At 39.0% G+C, this 20,153-nt stretch overlaps 1 protein-coding gene across 1 annotated transcript in view; it reads left to right on the top strand.

Annotated features, from left to right (window-relative positions):
- MRPL48 (mitochondrial ribosomal protein L48) overlaps positions 1-20,153 on the top strand; it is a 60,604-nt gene that overhangs the window by 22,171 nt on the left and 18,280 nt on the right. Inside the window, exons 4-5 of the mRNA XM_017653264.1 lie at positions 6,035-6,123; positions 17,796-17,965. Coding sequence (XP_017508753.1) covers positions 6,035-6,123; positions 17,796-17,965 — 259 coding nt within the window. The remainder of the gene's footprint in view (positions 1-6,034; positions 6,124-17,795; positions 17,966-20,153) is intronic.

Here is a 20,153-nt window from a genome sequence, read left to right as displayed (position 1 = left end):
CTTCTGGTATTTTTTTTTCACCTTTATTTAAGTGGTCCACCTAGAATTAAAAGTGAGTAGGGAATGTTATCTATTTTTCCCCCAAATAGGCTATCAATTGTTTCAACATTTATTGAAACATCCATCTTTTCCCCAGGGATTTGAGATTGTCACCTATATTATATACTAAGTGTCCGTATAGATCTGGGACTATTTTCTTTGTTCCATTGATCGGTCTGTTTATTTGATGCCAGTGCCAAGCTATTTCAATACTATTGGTTACTATAGTTTTATGGTATATTTTAATACTTGATAGCTACCTAATTCTGAGGTATTTTTTTTTTAAGTTTGCTTTTAAATCTGGAATCAAATAAGACATATTAAGTGTTGTTGATACAGATTCAAAAGGGATCCTTTTGAAAAGAGAGGTGGGGGATAATAACATAATTTACTCAGTGTCCTATTTGGAGAAATTTAAGTTTTCTCCAAGATTTTGCAATGCAAATACTGTGATAAAATATCCTTGTACATTAGTATTGTGCCCCTTGTTTGATTATTTACTTAGGATGCATTTCTAAAAGTCTAGCTTTTGAGTCAAAGGAAATACACGTTTTTAAAGCCACTAATGTATGTTGCCAAATTGCTCTCCAGAAAAATTACCCCATTTTATACTTCTTTAGTATCTGAGAATCCCCTTTTATATACTTACCGACATTGAGTAGTATTTTTTAATATTTGCTAATATTATATGTTAAAAAATGCCATCCCTTGCATTTGTAATTTGCATGTCTTTGACTACTAGTTGGTCAAACATATTTTCGTACATTTACTCACCATTCATCTTTTCCTTTGCCCATTTGTCAGTTACAGTCAGTGCCTAGAATCCCAGCGTCTAGAAGGCTGCAAGGCCCAGGGTAACCAATCAATGTCGGCATACCAAGATAAATAATGCTTGAAAGGACAGCTTTGCTGGCATTTTTCATGGGTTCTTTGAGATAGCTTTAAAGTCAGAAATTTCAGAATTGAATTATAGTGATGTTCAGAAAAGAAAAATAGGGCATAGTGCCCCATTCCTACCTTCATGTGGAATATTCTCCGTGGCCTTGGGTGCCCAGGGTACCATCCCAGCTGCTCCAAAGGATGGGCATGATTGTAGTGATCATCCTTTTCTCATTGATTTAAACATATGAAGAGGTAGAAGTAAATATCTATAAGGTCTAAAGAGATTAAATGAAGGCAACACAGAGTTCTCATTATAGGATGAGTAAAAAGGTGGAGTCAGATGGTCCATTCAAGTCCAAGTAGTTCAGTGTAATTAGAAAAACTGAAAAAAAATTTGAAAAGAGATTCTGAAAAAAGTGGGTATCTGCCAGGGCCAAATCATTGCAGATCATGTTTTGGTAAAATATATCAAGAACCTTTAAAAAAAAAACCAAGTATATATATATATATATATATACCCTTTGGGGAGCATATATTACTTGCCAGGTACTGGGATATATCTGCCTTTTTGGTATATCAGGGACTTGCAGGTTGAGTGGAACATCAGGTCATTAATTCTTGGCTGAGGCTCCCCCAGAGTTTTCCTCTTTCCCTCCTGCATTATTAGGCCTGCTAAAAATGTATGTTCTAGTACTGAAGGAGAAATAATTAATATGATGTTGTTTATCCCCATCCTGGATTGATGAATTTAGTTCCCAGTTTAGTAAACAAGGACATTGAAGGACAGTTCGCTGTGGCAAATATAAAGGAAAGGGGCGTGATTGGGGAGAAGTGATTACATCCTATAATTGCACTAATTGGAAGATTTCAAAGCCTCCTTTTGAAACCCTGGGGTTTTGTGACTTCTTCAGGGAAAAAGTTGCCTTTTCTCTCTGGAGGCTGTAATGTTAATGTGACAGCAGGAAACTCAGCTTAATGACATGGAACAGGGAGAAGAATTCAGTTGAACTTATTGGAAATCAGAGGCCTTCAAACTTGTAAATTTTATAATTAAAACAACTGGCTAATTAAACAGTTTAACCACTGGTAATTTGACCAAAACCTTCCATTTAAGGGGGAAAATGGTTAATTTAACAGTAGTTTGAACCAGCTTCTTAATTAGACAGCTGCTCTAATTATAAGAATTGCCCCATACTGAATTTGAAAATGCCTCTTTACCAAGGAATTCTGGTAGATGAGGCTGGCATTTGCGGCGTTTTCACCTAAGATGTGTCATTGTCTGAAAAATCACTTCTGGTTCTGTTTGAAACTATTGGTGAGTGATTGTGTACTTAAACAAGATGATTAGTGACTTGCAAGTGGGTTTCAGCCCCAGACAAGTTCACTATGGATTCAGTGAGACTGAAAAAATGACAGTGGAATGTTTTTAGGTGAAAGGGTTTATACCCAACTTTATTCCCATGGTGGCAGGTCAGTTACTAGAATCCCATTCACTCAGAGCATGTCTGCATGCAGCAAGCCTCTGCAGCCGTCTCAGTCTCTGTCCTCGGTGCTGCCACCACTCCAGTCTCTGCTCTCCTGCAGTTGTGCAGCCCTGCAGCCCTGCAGCCCAGAGCATTGGGCAGAGCTCTTTATATATAGAGTGAGTTACAACGTATTGCCCACACATGTAGTGAGCAAGCCAACCAGGACATAGTGAGAATCCTGGCCATAGGAACCTTTACTTTCTCCACAATTGGCATCTGAGCTTTCTTTTTTGTTTACACAACATGTTTTATTGTGTAGTGGAGGCATGGGAGAGCTATAACCAGGAAATAAACTCTTGCTCTTTGTATGTTTAGGGCAGCAAAAGAGGTATACAGAGACTGTGACATTTGAGGTAGTGGCCCTAGTGGTTGTGTAGGATTTTACCAGTGAGAGAGGTGCAGTCCCAGCTGGAATGACTGCTCAGCATGGCACAGAGACGTGAAAACTGCACATTATACAGAATGGCAAGTGTTGCTCTGTGGCTAGAGAGCAGGGTTTTGAAGGCCTGGAGGAGTGGGAGAATGAGGAGGTAAAGTAGTTGTAACTAAATTATAAAATCAGGATTCTTAAATGCTTACCTAAGGGTATGCACTTTGGATAGTAGAAAAGCTCAGATCAAACATTTTGAAGTATGGCAACCACCTTCCCTGTCTCATTCATTGGTGTCTCTGTGGTGCCTGGTACAGTACCTGGCACATAGCAAGTACTAAAAAAAATTGTGTGTGTGCAATGAATAATGGTTGAATTAATGAAAATGATTAAGTTTATATTTTAGAAGGATTAATTTGTCATCTCTAGAGGATGGAATAGAGAGGGGATGTGGATACAGTGAGATCACCGACAACTTAGCCAAGGCTACTGCTTGAATCTCCTAACCTGTCCATCCATACTTCCTCTCCCCACCCCCTTTCCACACAACAACCAAAGTGATCTTTTAAAAATATACCAGATGTATAATTTCCCTGCTTATGGTTGTTCAGCCTAAAATCCAAACCCTTAACAAGGCCCAGCACGGTGTGTTCCAACCCTCTGCTCTAGTCTCTGGTGTTCTGTGCACCCCTCTTCCTTTGTATCAGCCACACTGACAGCCTTTCTTTTCCTTGAATGTGCCAAGCTATATTCCACACTGGGGCTTTTGCACATGCTATTCCCTCTGCCTGAAATATTCATCCTCTCTCTTTCCATCTAAGCTACTATTTGTCTTTCAGGTCTTTATTTATTTTGTTTTTTTAAAAATAGGTAATACATGTACTTGGAGCATGTTTTAAAAGTATAAAATAGTAAGTCTTCTCCTCCTGCTTTCTAGCCACTTCCTTACCTGACGAATAACCACTATTACTGTTTTCATCTGAAAATTGGTCCAAGTTCAAATGTCATTTTTTTTTCAGAGTGGCCTTCCCTGACACTCCAATGTAAAATAGATCCATTGATTGTATTGCTGTAGTCCCCTATGCTTTTATTTATTTATTTATTTATTTATTTATTTATTTATTTATTTATTTATTTATTTATTTATTTATTTATTTATTATTTTGGTATCATTACTCTACAATTACATGAGGAACATTATGTTTACTAGACTCCCCTCCATCATCAAGTTCCCCCCACAGTCCCCAATGCAGTCATTGTCCATCAGTGTAGTAAGATGTTGTAGAATTACTACTTGTCTTCTCTGTGTTGTACAACCCTCCCCATCCGCCCCCCAACATTATACATGCTAATCATAATGCCCCCTTTCTTTACCTCCCCCCTTATCCCTCCCTTCCCACCCATCCTCCCCAGTCCTTTTCCCTTTGGTAACTGTTAGTCCATACTTGGGTTCTGTCCTATGCTTTTTATTATTTATCACAATTTGTGATTTTATATTTATCTTGTGACTATTCCATTACTGGTTGCTGCCTCCCACTAGACCATAAGATCCAGATTGCAGAGTTAGAAACTACAGCCTCAGAGATTCAAAGGTTTTAGATTCAGAGAGGCAGAATTGGGACAGCAGCCAAGAAGATACCTCATTTATGTTCAGTGCTCTTTGATAACCTCTGCCCAAAACACCTCTTTCTTTATTGCATGGGAAACTCTTACTCTTCTTTCAATAACACAGCTGTTCCTTCTCCTGAACCTCTTCCCCTGCACACATATAACTCCACCCTCCCACCCTTTCAAGGCAGAATTAGTTGTTTCTTCCTGCAGGTACTCACCACCTTGCTCTCATCTCTATTGAAGTATTTTGTACTCCATAAGGCAATTATCTGCTTTCCCATTATCCTTCCCTAGTACATAATGAGTGTCTCCAGGGGAAGTAGCGTATTTTAGTCATCTTTGTCCCAGTATCTATACAGCTGTTGGCATGTAATAGTAAATGTAGACAATGCGTATCATAGAAGAGATCCATGATATCCCAGGGTTGATGAAACAGTATGGGTTATAAATGCAGGGAAGGCCTCTGCAGCCAGGGTTGTTCTTGATGAGATAGTGTGCATTACAAATGCAGGACTGGCTCTGGGGCCAATCTCTGATTGGCCTGGCACAGAGCAAACCTGCTTGGAAGCCCATTTTAGCAAAGAGAAACCTAAGAAACATTTTACTTGATGTTATTAGACTTTTCCACACAATTTTGTGTTTAGTCCCTCACAGAAAGGTGACCCTGGGGAGATGAGGGCAGAACCACAGGAGCTAGGAGAAAAGGGAGCAGAACCTAGGACCAGTACTTCTCTAGAACATGGAGAGTAAGAGAGAAAGGCAGACATAACATAGCTGTGGAGAGCTGGTTTCAGTGAAAAGGGAGAGAGGAGGAACTGAGATCTGAGATAAGAAAGATCGTTAGATTTTGTGTTCCAGAATATTAGATACTGTCACACATCTGAGCACAGGCTCTTCAGTCAGGTAGACCTGAGTTTCAGTTGTAGTTCTACCTTTTACTTGCTGGATGACCTCAGCCAATTCCCCCATCTTTTCTAAGCTGCAGTTTCTTTATTTGTAAATGAGGATAAAAAAATGAAGATTAAAGGAGATTATGTATATATTAACAAGTCCTTCCTTGAAGTGGGATCCAGAGGGTGCATCTCCAGGCTTGCCACATTTAATATGTATATGGAGATTGTATTTTGTACTCAGTAGTAGCACACATGCACACTATTCTTTACCTTAGGTTTTTGTTTTTATTGTTATTCACTTAATGGTGTATGTTGGAGATAGTTCCTTATCAGCACAAATAAGTCAAATTAGATGGTTTTTAAAACAAGGTGGAAATTTGTGATTGTCCTCTTACGTGGTTATGTTTGCCACCTGTCTCTTTCTCTATACAATGTTCATTAGAAAACTTCCACCAGTGACTCTGACAAGAGAGAATTTCTCAAAGAAAGATAGGTAGTAGGGATTGGACGTAGTACAGGGGCTCAAAGGAGAGAAAAAGGGGGTAAACTGAGAGTATGCCCAGGATCAAGAAATAACTCTTGTTCTTAAAACCAATAAGAGGCTGGCTACCCCTAAATGTTCCTAGTCTTGCAGTCAGTTCCTCTCCTCACATGTGATCCGTTTGTCCCTGGAGGAGCTTTGAAACAGGTTTGTCTTATTTTCTCTCTTTCAGATGGCATTCTGCTGAGTACCAGTCGTCACTATAAGACAAAGCCAACCCATGGCATTGGAAGATACAAGCACCTAGTTAAAGCACAAGAGGTAAAGGGGGCAGGAATCCTTTAGAAAAGGATAGTGTGCAGCTTTTGGAAAGACCTGAAGATCAGACATGCAGAGGTTAGATAGTATTAGAACCAGGAAGGATAGGGAGTCAGCCCTCAGTCCTCTCCAGTTAATTAGTTCGGGTATTACCTAGAGTGAAGATGTTTCTGTCAGCTCCTCCCAATCTTGTCCCTAAGGCTGGGTTATTATACAGAAAAGCAAATGATTTGATTGTATTGTTTGTGATACTTAAAAAAAAATCTTCTTAGTACTTACTTTAATATGGACTTCACAATGGAAATGATACATTCAGTTTAGTTGAATGAATGGTTTGTGACAAGTAGAGGTGGATTGACATTTTCGGCCAAATAGCTGAGTTTTATAGTATTTACAGATTTCAAATATGTATGTGTTCCTGAATCCATTATTGCTGTTAACTGGAAATTAGTTCTAAGCATTAGAAAATTATTTAGCCTATTTCACTGGCCCCAACTGCAAGACTGCTTCTGTGGTGGTTACATTTCTATACATGTGCAGAGGACTTTATGGTGGGTTCTGGACACAACACTGGCCTGAAAGCCAGAAGGTCTGATTTTGAGTCCTGAGTCTATGCCTTCTTGTAAACAGTACAGTTTAGAAAATGTTGCTGTTCTACTTGGGCAGACTCCAACATCACTTTTGGTTCTTTGGCTCATTTTAGAGCTCCCAACTAACCATGCACATAGCCCATTGCCTCTTTCTCCCTGGCAGAGGCCCAATACCTCTATATTTGGGCCTCGAGGTCCCTTAGCTTGCCATGTCTTCCTGAGCATCATCCTATCTGGAGTTCCATGAGAGGAACATTGCCATGTCTGAGGCTTGTATCAGGCAGCCTCCCAGCAGGAAACAGCCTGACTAAAATTACTTGTCATGGGAAGACTACTAAATTGGGAACCAGGAAACTTGTATTCTAGGCCTGGTTCTGCCACTTATTAGCTTCATGCTTTGGATGTCTAGCATGTTAACCTTACCCTTCTGGGCATTGGGGGCCCTGAAATTATATGTACAGTGTTTCCCGTATGTGAATTTTTCTGGGGACAGAGTCCATAGGTTTTATTATGGTTGAGAAACTCTGGATTAGAATCTCTTCAGAGTCTTTCAGCTCTGATATCACATCGTTCCATGATGCCCTGAAACACTTATTGAACATTTATCTATTATGTGCTAGGCACTTTTAGGCGTGTGCCTTGCCTCTTCAGACTGGGTTGCAATAAAATTTTATAGGATGAATGAACAAGACCTGGTTGGTGCTCAGAGGGAGCTGGTACACCATTAGAGGTAAGACCCAGATAATTACGCTCCTGAGCAGAAAGTGACAAGTGGTAAAAGGAAGATACAAAGTGCTATTAAAATGCAGAAGAAGGAGTGATTTGTGCCCTTTCTGAGTTGTGACACCTTAGAGTGGTTGGAGTTGTTTTATTTGAGACACCCCTCTTCTAAAAGTCCCACATAAATTGTGAGAAATAAAATTAGTTTTGTTTTTATGTGTGTATTTTTGGCTTTTTGTTTTTTAATTTCTTGGGATCCTTCCTCTTAAGATAATTTTCTGCATATGCTCTGCTCTGGCCTACTCCTTAGCTTGGTATAAAAGAAAGCTTAATGCCATGTTTGATGCCATCTGTCCCTATCTTTCTCTCTAGCCTATTCTCCCATCTTATGGATGATGTGCTTTAACTGCATTCATCTTCTTGCTTTTCATCCAAATCAGCATACTGTTTTAGGGCCTCTCATGTGCTGTTCTGTCTACTTGGAAAACCTCCTTTTTCCTTTGCTAATACATCCTCAACCTTTAAATCTCAGTGAAGAAGCAAGGTAAGGAAGGAAAAGATGAATCTTCCCTTCTGAGAAACCTTCTGGATTCCCTGCACTTGTCTTACCATGAACTGCCAGAGTTCCTTGTGCTTCCTGTCCTAGAACTTACTGCTTTGTTTAGACCATCTGTTTTCATGACCATCTCCTCTTCTAGATAGTGAGCTCTGTAAGGGTAGAGGCCATGTCCCATTTCTCTCTGTATCCTTGGTGTCTAGCATGTGGCCTGGCATCAAGTAGAGGACAGTAAGTATTGACTGAGCTGAACTGAAATGTGGCTATTGGAGCTGCCTCGAGGTTTTGTAAATTGGAGCTGGCAGACATGACCTGCTCTCTGTAAACATCTGGCTCCAGATGACCTTCATTGATTGAAGGGAGTGATGCTCCCATTGGTTAGGACCATAGGCTTTTCTCTGATGTCATTCACTGTCATAGGGTGACTGCACAGTAGTGCTGGATAGTGGTGGAAGCTGCTGCAGGCTTCTCACTTCCTGCACTGGTTGGCACAGTGAAAGCTTTCACTTGTCAGCTTGCAGAGGCTCTGTCCCAAGTCTCCATCTCTTTTACCCACCTGGGGAACTGAATTGAAAAACTAGGAGGCATCTTGTGACTCCCTTTATTTCCCTAAGCCTAGAACCTGGAAAAAACAGGCAGCTAGATTGCCATTTTTTCCTCTTTAGATCTCAGGCCAGGCTCTTTACTCTCTTGAGCCCTACATTCCTGAGACAAGACTTAATGCTCATATACAAAGTGTCCACCTCTTGTTCCATTTCTACTGTTATAATCTTGCATCCTGTAAGACTCAGTTTGACTCATGGCAGTGAGGGAGGGATCACATACCAGAGCTTATCTCCAGACCTAGCACTGTGTCTCAATGTGTAGATCTCATTATTCCCTCAAGGGAGCTACATCATTCTGTGAAATTTTAAAAGCTTCAGATTGTTTGGGGGTGATTTTTATTTGAGAAATAAAAATAACAGAGACCTTCATATTTGTACAATGCTAGGTCATTTCTCCAAAGACCACTTACTTGTCCTTAGCTATTGTCCTGCCTCCAATCTTTGGGTAATAGCAGTTCAAGAGTCAAAAACTGCCAAGAGGAAAATGTGGGAGGATGAAGCGAAGGCAACATAAATTGCTTTTAGTTTGTAGTTGTTATATTTTCTAGGCCCTGAGGCAAGAGAATAAGATGTAGTTTTTGTAACATAGGCAGTTTTACTCCCTCTTTATAAAATGTCCCTAGGACTCAAGATAACCTTTTCTCTTGGAAACTCAATGCTGTTTTTACTGTTGATATAGAGGAAGTGTCTTTTGTTTTGGACCTGCTCTTATTTTGTTGTAGAATACATAGATTAGCTCCCACAGTTACAAATCTGTGAGGAGACTATGAAACCATTTCCAGAAAAGTTAGATCAGAATTACTTTCGGATGACAGTCCTAGCTTCCTGAGAACAGGAAGATTGGTTTTGTCAGTCTAGTTTCTATAGGGCTAGACATGGATTGTAGGACTGGCTTAGGGAGAGTTGCTTTAAAACTAATATCCATGTTTTCCCTCCAGTCTACCTCTTATAAGTTATTGAAAAGAAAAACATTGTTAAGCATCTACTATGTGCCAGGCACTGTGCTGAACACAGATGATGCTCAGGTGAATGGGACACAGTCTCTTCCTATAAAAAGCATACAGTGGGCTAGGAAAGATAGTGCACAAACATGTAACTAATACACGTGCTAAGTGCCCTACTAGGGGAATTAACTAAACATCAAGAGAACAAAAATAAAGAAGCGATTCTCCCTGAAAGGGTCAGTGAAGGTGTTACTGAGTTCAGCTCAACAAACATTCTGAAGTGCCATCTGTATTCTTACACTGAGTATGTAAAGTGAACTGGCACTTCTTTAGGAGTATCCAGTTTCTTGGGATAACTGGAAAACACTAGGGCTGTAAAGACCTGATTCTTAGCCTGTGCTATTGGAGCACCCTGATCTCCAGCCCACCAGAGTCTCATCTGCCTTGTCTGTCCTGCAAAATTACATCACTTTTAGGCTTTTAGAGGGTTTCATATTTGATGTGAATAGTAGTGATGATCCCTTTCTGCTTTCAAAATGCTTTCATATCCATTATCTCAGTGCCTCTCAAACTGTGCATATGCCCTTGGACACTGGTTATCCTAAAACTGAATGTCTCCTCAAGTTTAATAATGGCAGTCTTTCACCCTTTAGAAAGGCATTAAGTTAATGGGTAGAATTTTCTAAATTTCAAGTTTTTCTCCCGTTAGTTTTACTTGGTGAAACAAATATTAACAGAGAAATTCAGCTATCTTTTCTTATTTTTGAGATTCTTATTCTGCTAGTAATGTTGTTCTTGTATATGGGGAGAGTACATTGATGAGTATTTCATGGTGTTTCACAAAGAGAAATGTGATTTTTTAAGGCCCTCTGCAACCAAGAAATTTGAAGACCATGCCTTTTGATTCGCCAACTATCCTATGAGGTAGACAGGGTGGAAAAGCAAATTGATTGAGGAGCTATATATGGTTAGTGAATGACAGAACCAGAACCAGAATTCAATTCAGTTCATCTCAACAGTTCATATTGCTGGGCTCTAAAGCTAGAAAAATGAATGAGACATAGTACCTTTTCATATGAATTGAGATAGTAGTTTGGCTGCCATAATAAAAGATCCGCTTAAACAAGGTAACAGCTTATTTATCTCTCAGATGAAAGTATAAGTACATATTCCAGCTTTTGGTTTTGCCACACTTATCATATGGCTTCTAGCTCATAGTTTTGAGATGGTTGCTCCTTCCTCAGCCATCATGTCTACATTGCATCCAGCAGGAACGGCAAGGGAAAGTCGTGCCCATGAACTCATATCTATCCCATTGGCCAGAACTTAGTCACATGACCATACCACCACAGCAAAATTGGTTGGGAAATGTAGTTTTTATTATGAATGGTCATGTACCCAGCTAAAGTCCAGCAGTTCTGCTATTAAAGGAAAAAGAGGGAATAGATGCTGAGGAAACCGGCAGGCTCTGCACACTTTGCTTAAAGGGAAAGACAGAGATTAAGAGAAGTGTTTTGGAATTAGGCAAAACTGAGTGAAAGATTCAATTCTGATGCTTACTAGTCATGTGTCCTTGGGTATATTACTTTTCCAAATCAGTTTCCTTGGCTTTAAACAGGGAATTCTATACCCTAGTGTTGTTGTGAAAGTAAGTTAAATTTTAGGTACCTAGCACAGTGTCTGAAACAGAGAGCCTGAAAGTGGTAAAAATGATGATATAGCATTAGTTCTTCTTTTAATAATCCCATAGCACTCTATTTTCCTCACTCAAAACATGCATTTCCTTGTGGTATCCACATATAAATCAAGTATAAAAATCAAACAAATATTCATATTTGAACTGATTGTTTATAGTTCATAATGCATGATCAAAACCAAAAGTTTCTGTGATGACTGCCCTTGTACTGTTCACCATGTAAGAACTTACTCACTATGTAAGAATTTGTTCACCATGTAAGAACTTGTTCGTTATGCTTCAGAAGATTGGAGACTGACGAAAATTAGGCTTGGGGTGGATTAATGATTGTGCATTGAGCATTGACTCCCATATACAGAATTTTATTGTTGTTAACAACCATTTGATCAATAAATATTAGAGATGCCCTCTCAAAAAAAAACAAAAAACATGCATTTCCTTATAATTTCTTGTTCTGTATATGCCTTTCCTGGTAAGACTTCAAGTTTCAGCAAGCAGAGACTATGGCTGTCTTATTTACCATCATAGCCCTGGTCTGGTGCATTACTAGTGGTCAGTAAATATTTGTTGATTAAATGAATACATGTGATTGATATGGTGTATATGGAGGATGGAGTTGCTGTGGAAACACATAAGTGATATCTCACTGAGTCCAAGGAATCAGGAAAGGCTTCCTGGAAGAACATGAGCTAAGTCTTAAACAGTGAGTAGGAGTTGCTCACAGTAACGGTGTGGGGTGAAGAGCCAAAGTCAAAGCAAGGAGGGGAAACATTCTGGGCAAAGGTGAGGGGGCACTGATCCTGGAGATACAGTGGGAATCTTTTAGCAGTTTGTTAATCCTGGAATCTAAGGTGAGCACTAGGGGATGAGGAAACGTGAGACCTGAGAAGTAGCAGCTCCAGATCAATCTTTTTTAGAGATACTATTTATTTAGTAACTGCTTTATTCCTTTCTGTATCTCTGCTCACTGCCCTTTCAGCTGTACCCACTCAGGGTGGTTGCTTGGGTTCCCCTCGGGGAGCTAATCAGCATGATACAGCAGGGTAGTTTGTGTTGAACTAGCCAAGGGAGGTGGGCTGCTCTTTACGATTAAATTTAGAGAATCTATTCTTTCATGTGTGTCTTTTCTCTCTCTGAACCATAAGTTTCTTGAGGGCTAGGACTGTGTTTTCTCTTTCTTTGGTGTCTTAGAGTTGTTGAATCAGCACTTTGCATACAGCAGGTGCTTAACAACTTTTTAATCCTGTAAAGTGTAATGAGAAGATACCAGAAGCATACTTACCTGCAATATATTTTTTTATTTTTTATTTTTTTTATTTTTGCTATCATTAATCTACAATTACATGAAGAACACTATGCTTACCAGGCCCCCCCTCACCAAGTCCCCCCCAACCTGCAATTTATAGTAATAATAATGTCCTATCTGTGTAACTTACTTGACCTTTTTTAAAGATACCATTTATCAACCACTACTGCATAGCAGGTGCTGTTACTATTATGTCCCAGGCTTTAAAAGCATCATTGCATTTTGCTATGTTACACACAGTCTATTTTATTTAATCCTCAGATATCCTGTGGTTATTAAAGACCTTGTTTGAGGAATCTAAGCTAAGATTAAACAACTTGCCCAAATGGCTAGTCATTTCCAGAGCCAGTGTTTGAAGCCAGAATGGTCAGAATCCATCTGACATCTCTGCCATTTCCATTTCATATGAATTCACTATGTGGAGCTTCACAAGAACTTAGGTGTTACAGATGAAGAAACACACCTAGAGAGGTCACTCAGTATCATCTAGTGACTAAGCAGGCAGCATTTGATTATGAATTTCTTTGGCTTCCATCTAAGTCTAGTGCTCTTTATACAGCTCCAGGCTGTGCCTCTGCCATCCCAGTCAGGGACAGGCTTTCTGTCTGGTGTGCTTCTTAAGTGTGTTGCATTGAGTTATAAACATAATCACTTGATTTCTATGCATCTTACAGCTCATTATGGACTGTTTAGAGTACCATCACCAAATCATTCAGGTCCCTGGGTGTTAATTTTTAAATTTCCACCACCAGAATTTCTGGAAGCTAAATATGCTGTAGCATATCAGCCTTTTTATCTGAGGATTAGGGTAATACAATTCCCCCCAACTTTCCCACCGTGGAGAATGCCACCTATAGTGATAGGCAGACACTGTCACTTTCACAGAAGTTAGAGGAGAGAGCCTGGGCTCGGGACTACAAACCCAACTTCCAGCCATGGCTACACATAAATTGGTTACCTTTGCTATTTCCTTATTATTGTAACCTTGAATAAATCATTTCCCCTTCCTGGGCCTCAATTTCCCCTTTGTGTAAAATTAGAGAGAGAAGGAAGGAAAGACTAAATTATCTCTAAGACCCCTTCCAGCTATAGCAGCCTGTGATGCTAATCAACTCCCCTTTCTCTCTTTGCTTTTTTCCCAGAAAAGTTTCCCAGTAACCTTGGGCACTAACGTGCCTTCACAGGACCTCAGTTTCTGTCTGTAAAATAAGGATAATAATGAGGATATTTCTGTACAAACTGGTTTAGCAATTTGCCCTATGGCCCATTTGCGGGATCATAGTGCAGTCCTATAGGAAGCTGAGCATGGCCACCCTGGGTTATCACACAGTGAATCCATGTCACTCACAAGAGTGCCAAAGTTTGATGGTCCATCTTCCCTGCCATCTTTCTGCTAGACTCCCTTCCTTTCCTTTCTGGCTTTCCAGTGACTGTCAGGTGGCCTTCCCAAGAGACAGCTCTAGTCATGTACATCTCTTGCATAGATATCTTTAATAACTCCCCATGAAAGCTATGAAGGACTGAATTCAGGCAGTAAGAATACAAAGGAGGGGATGGATGTGAGGAAGATTATGCAGGTAAAATTATAGGAATTGGTGATTGATATTGTATGTAGTCAAGTTCTTCCTGGCTACCTTGTGCCTTGGCTCAGAACCGAAATACAGCGTTGCAATGGGCTCCTGATTGTGTGGATCAGTCTGGACATATTTAAGCCAACATAGAAAAGCAAGTGAGATGTCCAGAGGGATACTGGAATCAGCTTGCTTCCTTGCTTGCTTGCTTTTGAAGAGCCATGGCATTTCCCCCTTGATAAGAAAAACCTTCCAAGCCTTCAGAGAAGCTCCTCTCTCTGCTGGAAATTTTCAAGCCCTCCCCTTTGTATTCCCATGTTAGCATTCTTCACAGCTCTGACTGCAGTGCTTCCTGCTACAATGAGAAGTCTGGATCACTGCATTTGGCCACGAGCGTGGAGGGCTGTGCAGAGAGAGCCAAGCCTCTGCTGTCTGATGGTTGGTCTCTAGAGGCTGGCTTCTCACTCATAGCAAAGTCTAGGACCCTAGGGCGGCCACCACTGTTAAGAACTTCAGTAATCTGGAGGCTGCAGTGGAAAAATCCCTGCATTGGGGGTCAGGAGGTGTGGGTATTAGTTCCTAGGATCTCTTCTGTCTGGCCTTGTGACTCTGGGGGACATTAGTCTCTCTGGGCTTCATATTCTTCCCCTACAAAGATGAAGAACCAGGACAAAATCATCTCTCTAGTGCTGTCCTGTTCTAAAATTCTAAAATAGTGATTCATTGCATGTTCTCTCTCTGCTATGCCCTGTGCTAGATATGAGGAGTATAACAATGAAAATAGTAATCAAAGTTAATATTTATTAAGTGTTTAATTCTGTACCACAAAGCTATTAACCACTTTACATACAGTGTTTTGTTCAGTTCTCTGAACATCCCTGTGGGAGCAGTTCTGTCATCAGTATTACAAGCCGTATGAAAGGAGCATTTCTTGGTCCTCCCCCTGCTCCCTTAGATTGACCTGGAGACCAGTAATGTGAGAGAACCATTCCAGGTGCTCTGCAAGGAACAGCTCTGCTGTGGCAGCCACCGGCTGTGGTCTGTTAGATGGGGGTGACTTAAGACATGTAAATAGAAGTAGATTTTCCCCCCTTTTTCTTAAAAAAACATTTCTACCAAATTCCAAGCCTTATTATAAATCTCTAGTGTAGCATTGGCTCCAGGGGAGACAGATAGCCCAAAGGAAGAGAATAAAGAGTACAGAGGCAGATCCACATATCTATGGACACTTATGTGACAAAGATGATGCTCAGTGCAATGCTGCTGGGTCAGTTGGATTGGATGATCATGTGAAAAAAAATGGCTTTTGGCTTCTATTAAAAAAACATGACTCTTGACTCCTGTGGAAAAAAATGACTTTTGATTCCTATTTCACACCATATACAAAAATCTCTTAAAAATAGATTGTATATCTAAATGTAATATTAAAATAGTCGAAGAAGACAACATATGAGAATATCTTCATGATCTTAAGGTAGACAAATATTTCTTAAGCAGGATATAAAAATCACTATAACCATAAAAGAAAGAAGGAGTAAATTTAATTACATTAAAAATAAGAACTTATGCTCATCAAAATGTATCATTAAGGTGAAAAGGGAAGCTTCAGAGCGGGAGAAGACAGTTGGGGCATGTATATTCAACAAAGGATCATGTCTAGAATGTAGAAAGAACGTCCACAAATCAATAAGAGAAAGGCAAACAACCCAATCTAAAAAGTGGGCAATATATTTGAATAGCATGTTATAAAAGAAATATCCAAGTGGCCAGTGAACATATTGGAAGGTGCTCAGGCTCAACAGATATAACGGAAATGCAGGTTAAGACCCCAGTTCATTAGCACTTCATACCAACAGAACAAAAAACCAAAAAACCTGACTATACTAAGTTTTGTTAAGTATTGGCAAGAATGTAGAGCAGTCAGAACTTTCATTCACTCTGGTGGGAGTCTAAATTGGAAAGGACTTTGTAAAACTGAGAGTACAGCACTTATTATTAAAGATGAACATATGCATACTCTATAGCTCAGTAGTTCAGGTTCTAGGTCTATCCCCAGCAGAAATGAATACATATTTTCACTGCAAGATACATACAGGAACATCATAGCAGCACTATTCATAATGACTGGAAACAACCCAAATTCCACCAAAAATAAAAAGGACAAATATGCATATTTACATAATAGACACTAGAACAATGAGAAGAAAAGTCTGGTTCACCTAATACATGATGAATCTTACATAATGAACAAAAAAAGCTAGACACAAAAGAGAAGATAGAATATCATTCCATTTCATAAATTTCAAAAATAGGCAAAATCACATTACAGGTTTAGAGGCCAGAATAGTGGTTACCAATTTGGGGGGCAGGAGACTTTTGGGGAGTTTGTATGGTCTGTTTCTTGTTCAGGTTATACAGGTATTTTTACTTTGTGAAAACTCATTGGGCTGTGTATTTATGCACTTTTTCAGTATATTATATTGCAGTAAAATTTTTACTATTTTTTTTGAAATACAGTAGATTTTAAGATTTTAGTTTTGAATTGACAAAAGATTCACCTTATTAAAAATGCAAAAAAAATATAGAAGCAAAATAGTTAAAAAGTCTCCTTTCCACCTCTCTCCCCAGTCATCCAGTTCTGTCACAGGCAGCCAGTGATACTAGTATTTTGTGCATCTTTCCAGAGATTTGTTTTTTGGAAATACAAACAAATACATATTTTATACACATACACACCCCTATTATTTTTATATAGATGGCATACCTACCCTTTTAATATGTAGACAATATTATGAACACATCCTACAGTTTACTTTTTATCATTTTGAAGACTTTTCCATATCAGTTACATGAAGAAGTTCCTTATTCCTTCTTACATCTTCATAATGTACTATTGTGTGGATGTTCCATGATTTATTTAACAAGGCCCCCTCTTGATAGTTATTTAGGTTAGGTTATTTCTAGTTGAGAAGCTTTCTTAACCCTCATCTATGTTGTGTTAAATATCTATTTTCCCAGGCCTCATTTTAACTCTTTATAGGAGCTTGCATAAGTTTCTATGGAATAGAGCAATACTTTATATGAAAAGGAAAACTAGAAGTAAAATAATTTTTCTACTTAGCAATTCTTAAAAGTAAGACTGTCTAAATAATTGCAGAATTTCAAAGTAAGCGAGGAGGGCTGGGAGAGAACTTATGCTGAGTTTCCTTGCAATTGATTTCTTTAAGATTCTTATGAAAGCTAAGGATTCTCTCAGAAAAATGTGCACATATGTAAAACTTTATATATAAATTTTGGGATCTCTAGACTCTCTGAAATTCCTCTATGGGTTCTAGATTAAGAATCTGTTATCTAGTATAACCCCATCAATGTAAAATTTGAGAATCTTGAAGGCCAGAGATGAGAGATGAGTCTCAAAACAAGTTAATTGCAGAAAACAGTTGCTTGTCTTCATGTTGAAGTACTGCTAGCATTATTCGCTCTCTTCACTGGGTGATGTCACAGCCCAGACTGGCAAGGGAAGCTGCTCTTTTCCTCCCAGAAGAACATCAGTTTGTAGATAGGGAAAACAGAAAATGGTAAATTTATTTGAAACATTGATTTTTTTAAAAATATCAATATGGTATAATTACAATTTCTTGTATAATACTTTGGTTTATTTTCTTTTTCTTTTTGTTTTCTCTTCAGTCCAAGAAGAAGAGGGGAAAAGTGGAAGTGAGGTCCATTAATTTGGGGACAGATTATGAATACGGGGTTTTAAACATTCACCTGACTGCATATGACATGGCCCTGACAGAGAGTTATGCTCAGTATGTTCATAACCTCTGCAACCATCTCTCCATTAAAGTCGAGGAAAGGTATGAAGGATGCCTTTGCATGGGATGTTCTTGGTGTGGGTAGCATGCTCAAAAATAGGTTGTGTTGCGATTATAATTGATGTTTTGAGATATAACTTACATACACTAAAATGTAGTTACCATCTGTCATCACACAAAGTTATTACAATACTCTTGACTATGTTCCCTATGCTGGACTTTTCATTCCCATGCCTTATTTTATAACTGGAAGTTTGTATCTCTTGATCCATCTACCTGTTTTGCTTATCACACAACTCACTTCCCCTCTGGCAACCACCAATTTGTTCTCTGTATTTATGAGTCTGTTTCTGGGTTTTTGTTTGTTTGTTTTGTTTTTTGATTCCACATAAAAATGAAATCATATGGTATTTGTCCTCTGATTTATTTCACTTAGTATATGGCAAAATTTCATTCTTTTTATGGCTGAGTAATATTCCATTGTGTATATACACAGTATCTTCTTTATCTGTTCATTCATTGATAGACCCTTAGGTTGCTTCCATATCTTGGCTATTGCAAATAATGCTGCAGTGAATACGGGGGTGCATATATCTATTTGAATTAGTGTTTTTGTTTTTTTCAGGTAAATACGGAGATGTGGAATTACTGATCATATGGCATTTCTATTCATAATTTCTGGAGGAAACTTCACAGTTTTCCATAATGGCTACACTAATTTACATTCCCACCAACAGCATCTGAAGGGTTCCTTTTCTTCACATCCTTGCAAACACTTGTTATTTCTTGTTTTTGCCATTCTGACTGGTGTGAGGTGATATCTCATTGTGGGTTTTTTAAATTTTATTATGTTTTTATTTTGGTATCATTAATGTACAATTACATGAGCAACATTATGGTTACTAGACTCCCCCCATCATCAAGTCCCCACCACACACCCCATTACAGTGACTGTCCATCAGCATAGTAAGATACTATAGAATCACTACTTGTCTTCTCTGTGTTGTACAGCCCTCCCCATGCCCCCTCCTACATTATGTCTGCTAATTGTGATGCCCCTTTATCCCCCTTGTCCCTCCCTTTCCACCCACACTCCCCAGTCCTTTTCCCTTTGGTAACTATTAGTCCGTTCTTGGGTTCTGTGAGTCTGCTGCTGTTTTGTTCCTTCAGTTTTTTTCTTTGTTCTTATATTCCACATATGAGTGAAATCATTTGATACTTGTCTTTTTCAGCCTGGCTTATTTCACTGAGCATAATACCCTCTAGCTCCATCACGTTGTTAATGGTAGGATTTGTTTTCTTCTTATGGCAGAATAGTATTCCATTGTGTATATGTACCACATTTTCTTTATCCATTCATCTACTGATGGACACTTTGGTTCCTTCCATTTCGTGGCTATTGTAAAGAGTGCTGTGATAAACATAGGGGTGCATATGTCTTTTTCAACCTGGGCTCCTGCATTGTTAAGTTCCTAGGAGTGGAATTCCTGGGTCAAATGGTATTTCTATTTTTAGTTTTTTGAGGAACCTCCATACTGCTTTCCACAATGGTTGAACTAATTTACATTCCCACTAGCAGTGTAGTAGGGGTCCCCTTTCTCCACATCCTTGCCAACATTTGTTGTTGTTTGTCTTTTGGATGGTGGCCATGGTTACTGGTGCGAGGTGATAGCTCATTGTGGTTTTAATTTGCATTTCTCTGAAGATAAGCAATGTGGAACATCTTTTCATGTGCTTGTTGGCCATCTGAATTTCTTCTTTGGAGAAGTGTCTGTTCAGATCCTCTGCCCATTTGATAATCGGACTTTTTGCTTTTTGTTTGTTGAGGTGTGTGAGCTCTTCATATGTTTTGGATGTCAAGCCTTTATCAGATATGTCATTTATGAATATATTCTCCCATACTGTAGGATGTCTTTTTGTTCTATTGATGGTGTCCTTTGCTGTACATAAGCTTTTCAGCTTGATCTCATTGTGGTTTTGATTTGCATATCCCTGGTGATTAGTGATGTTGAGCATCTTTTCATGTGTCTCTTGGCCTTCTGTATATCTTCTTTGGAAAAGTGTCCATTCCAGTCCTCTGCCCATTTTTTTTTTTTTTTGAGAGGGCATCTCTCATATTTATTGATCAAATGGTTGTTAACAACAATAAAATTCAGTATAGGGCGGTCAATGCTCAATGTACAATCATTAATGCATCTCAAGTCTAATTCTCGTCAGTCTCCAATCTTCT

This window comes from Manis javanica, chromosome 11, assembly GCF_040802235.1.
Source record: "Manis javanica isolate MJ-LG chromosome 11, MJ_LKY, whole genome shotgun sequence".
Lineage (NCBI taxonomy): Eukaryota > Metazoa > Chordata > Mammalia > Pholidota > Manidae > Manis > Manis javanica.
The sequence above is the reverse complement of the archived record's forward strand: the minus strand, read 5'-3'. Positions and strand labels throughout refer to the sequence as shown.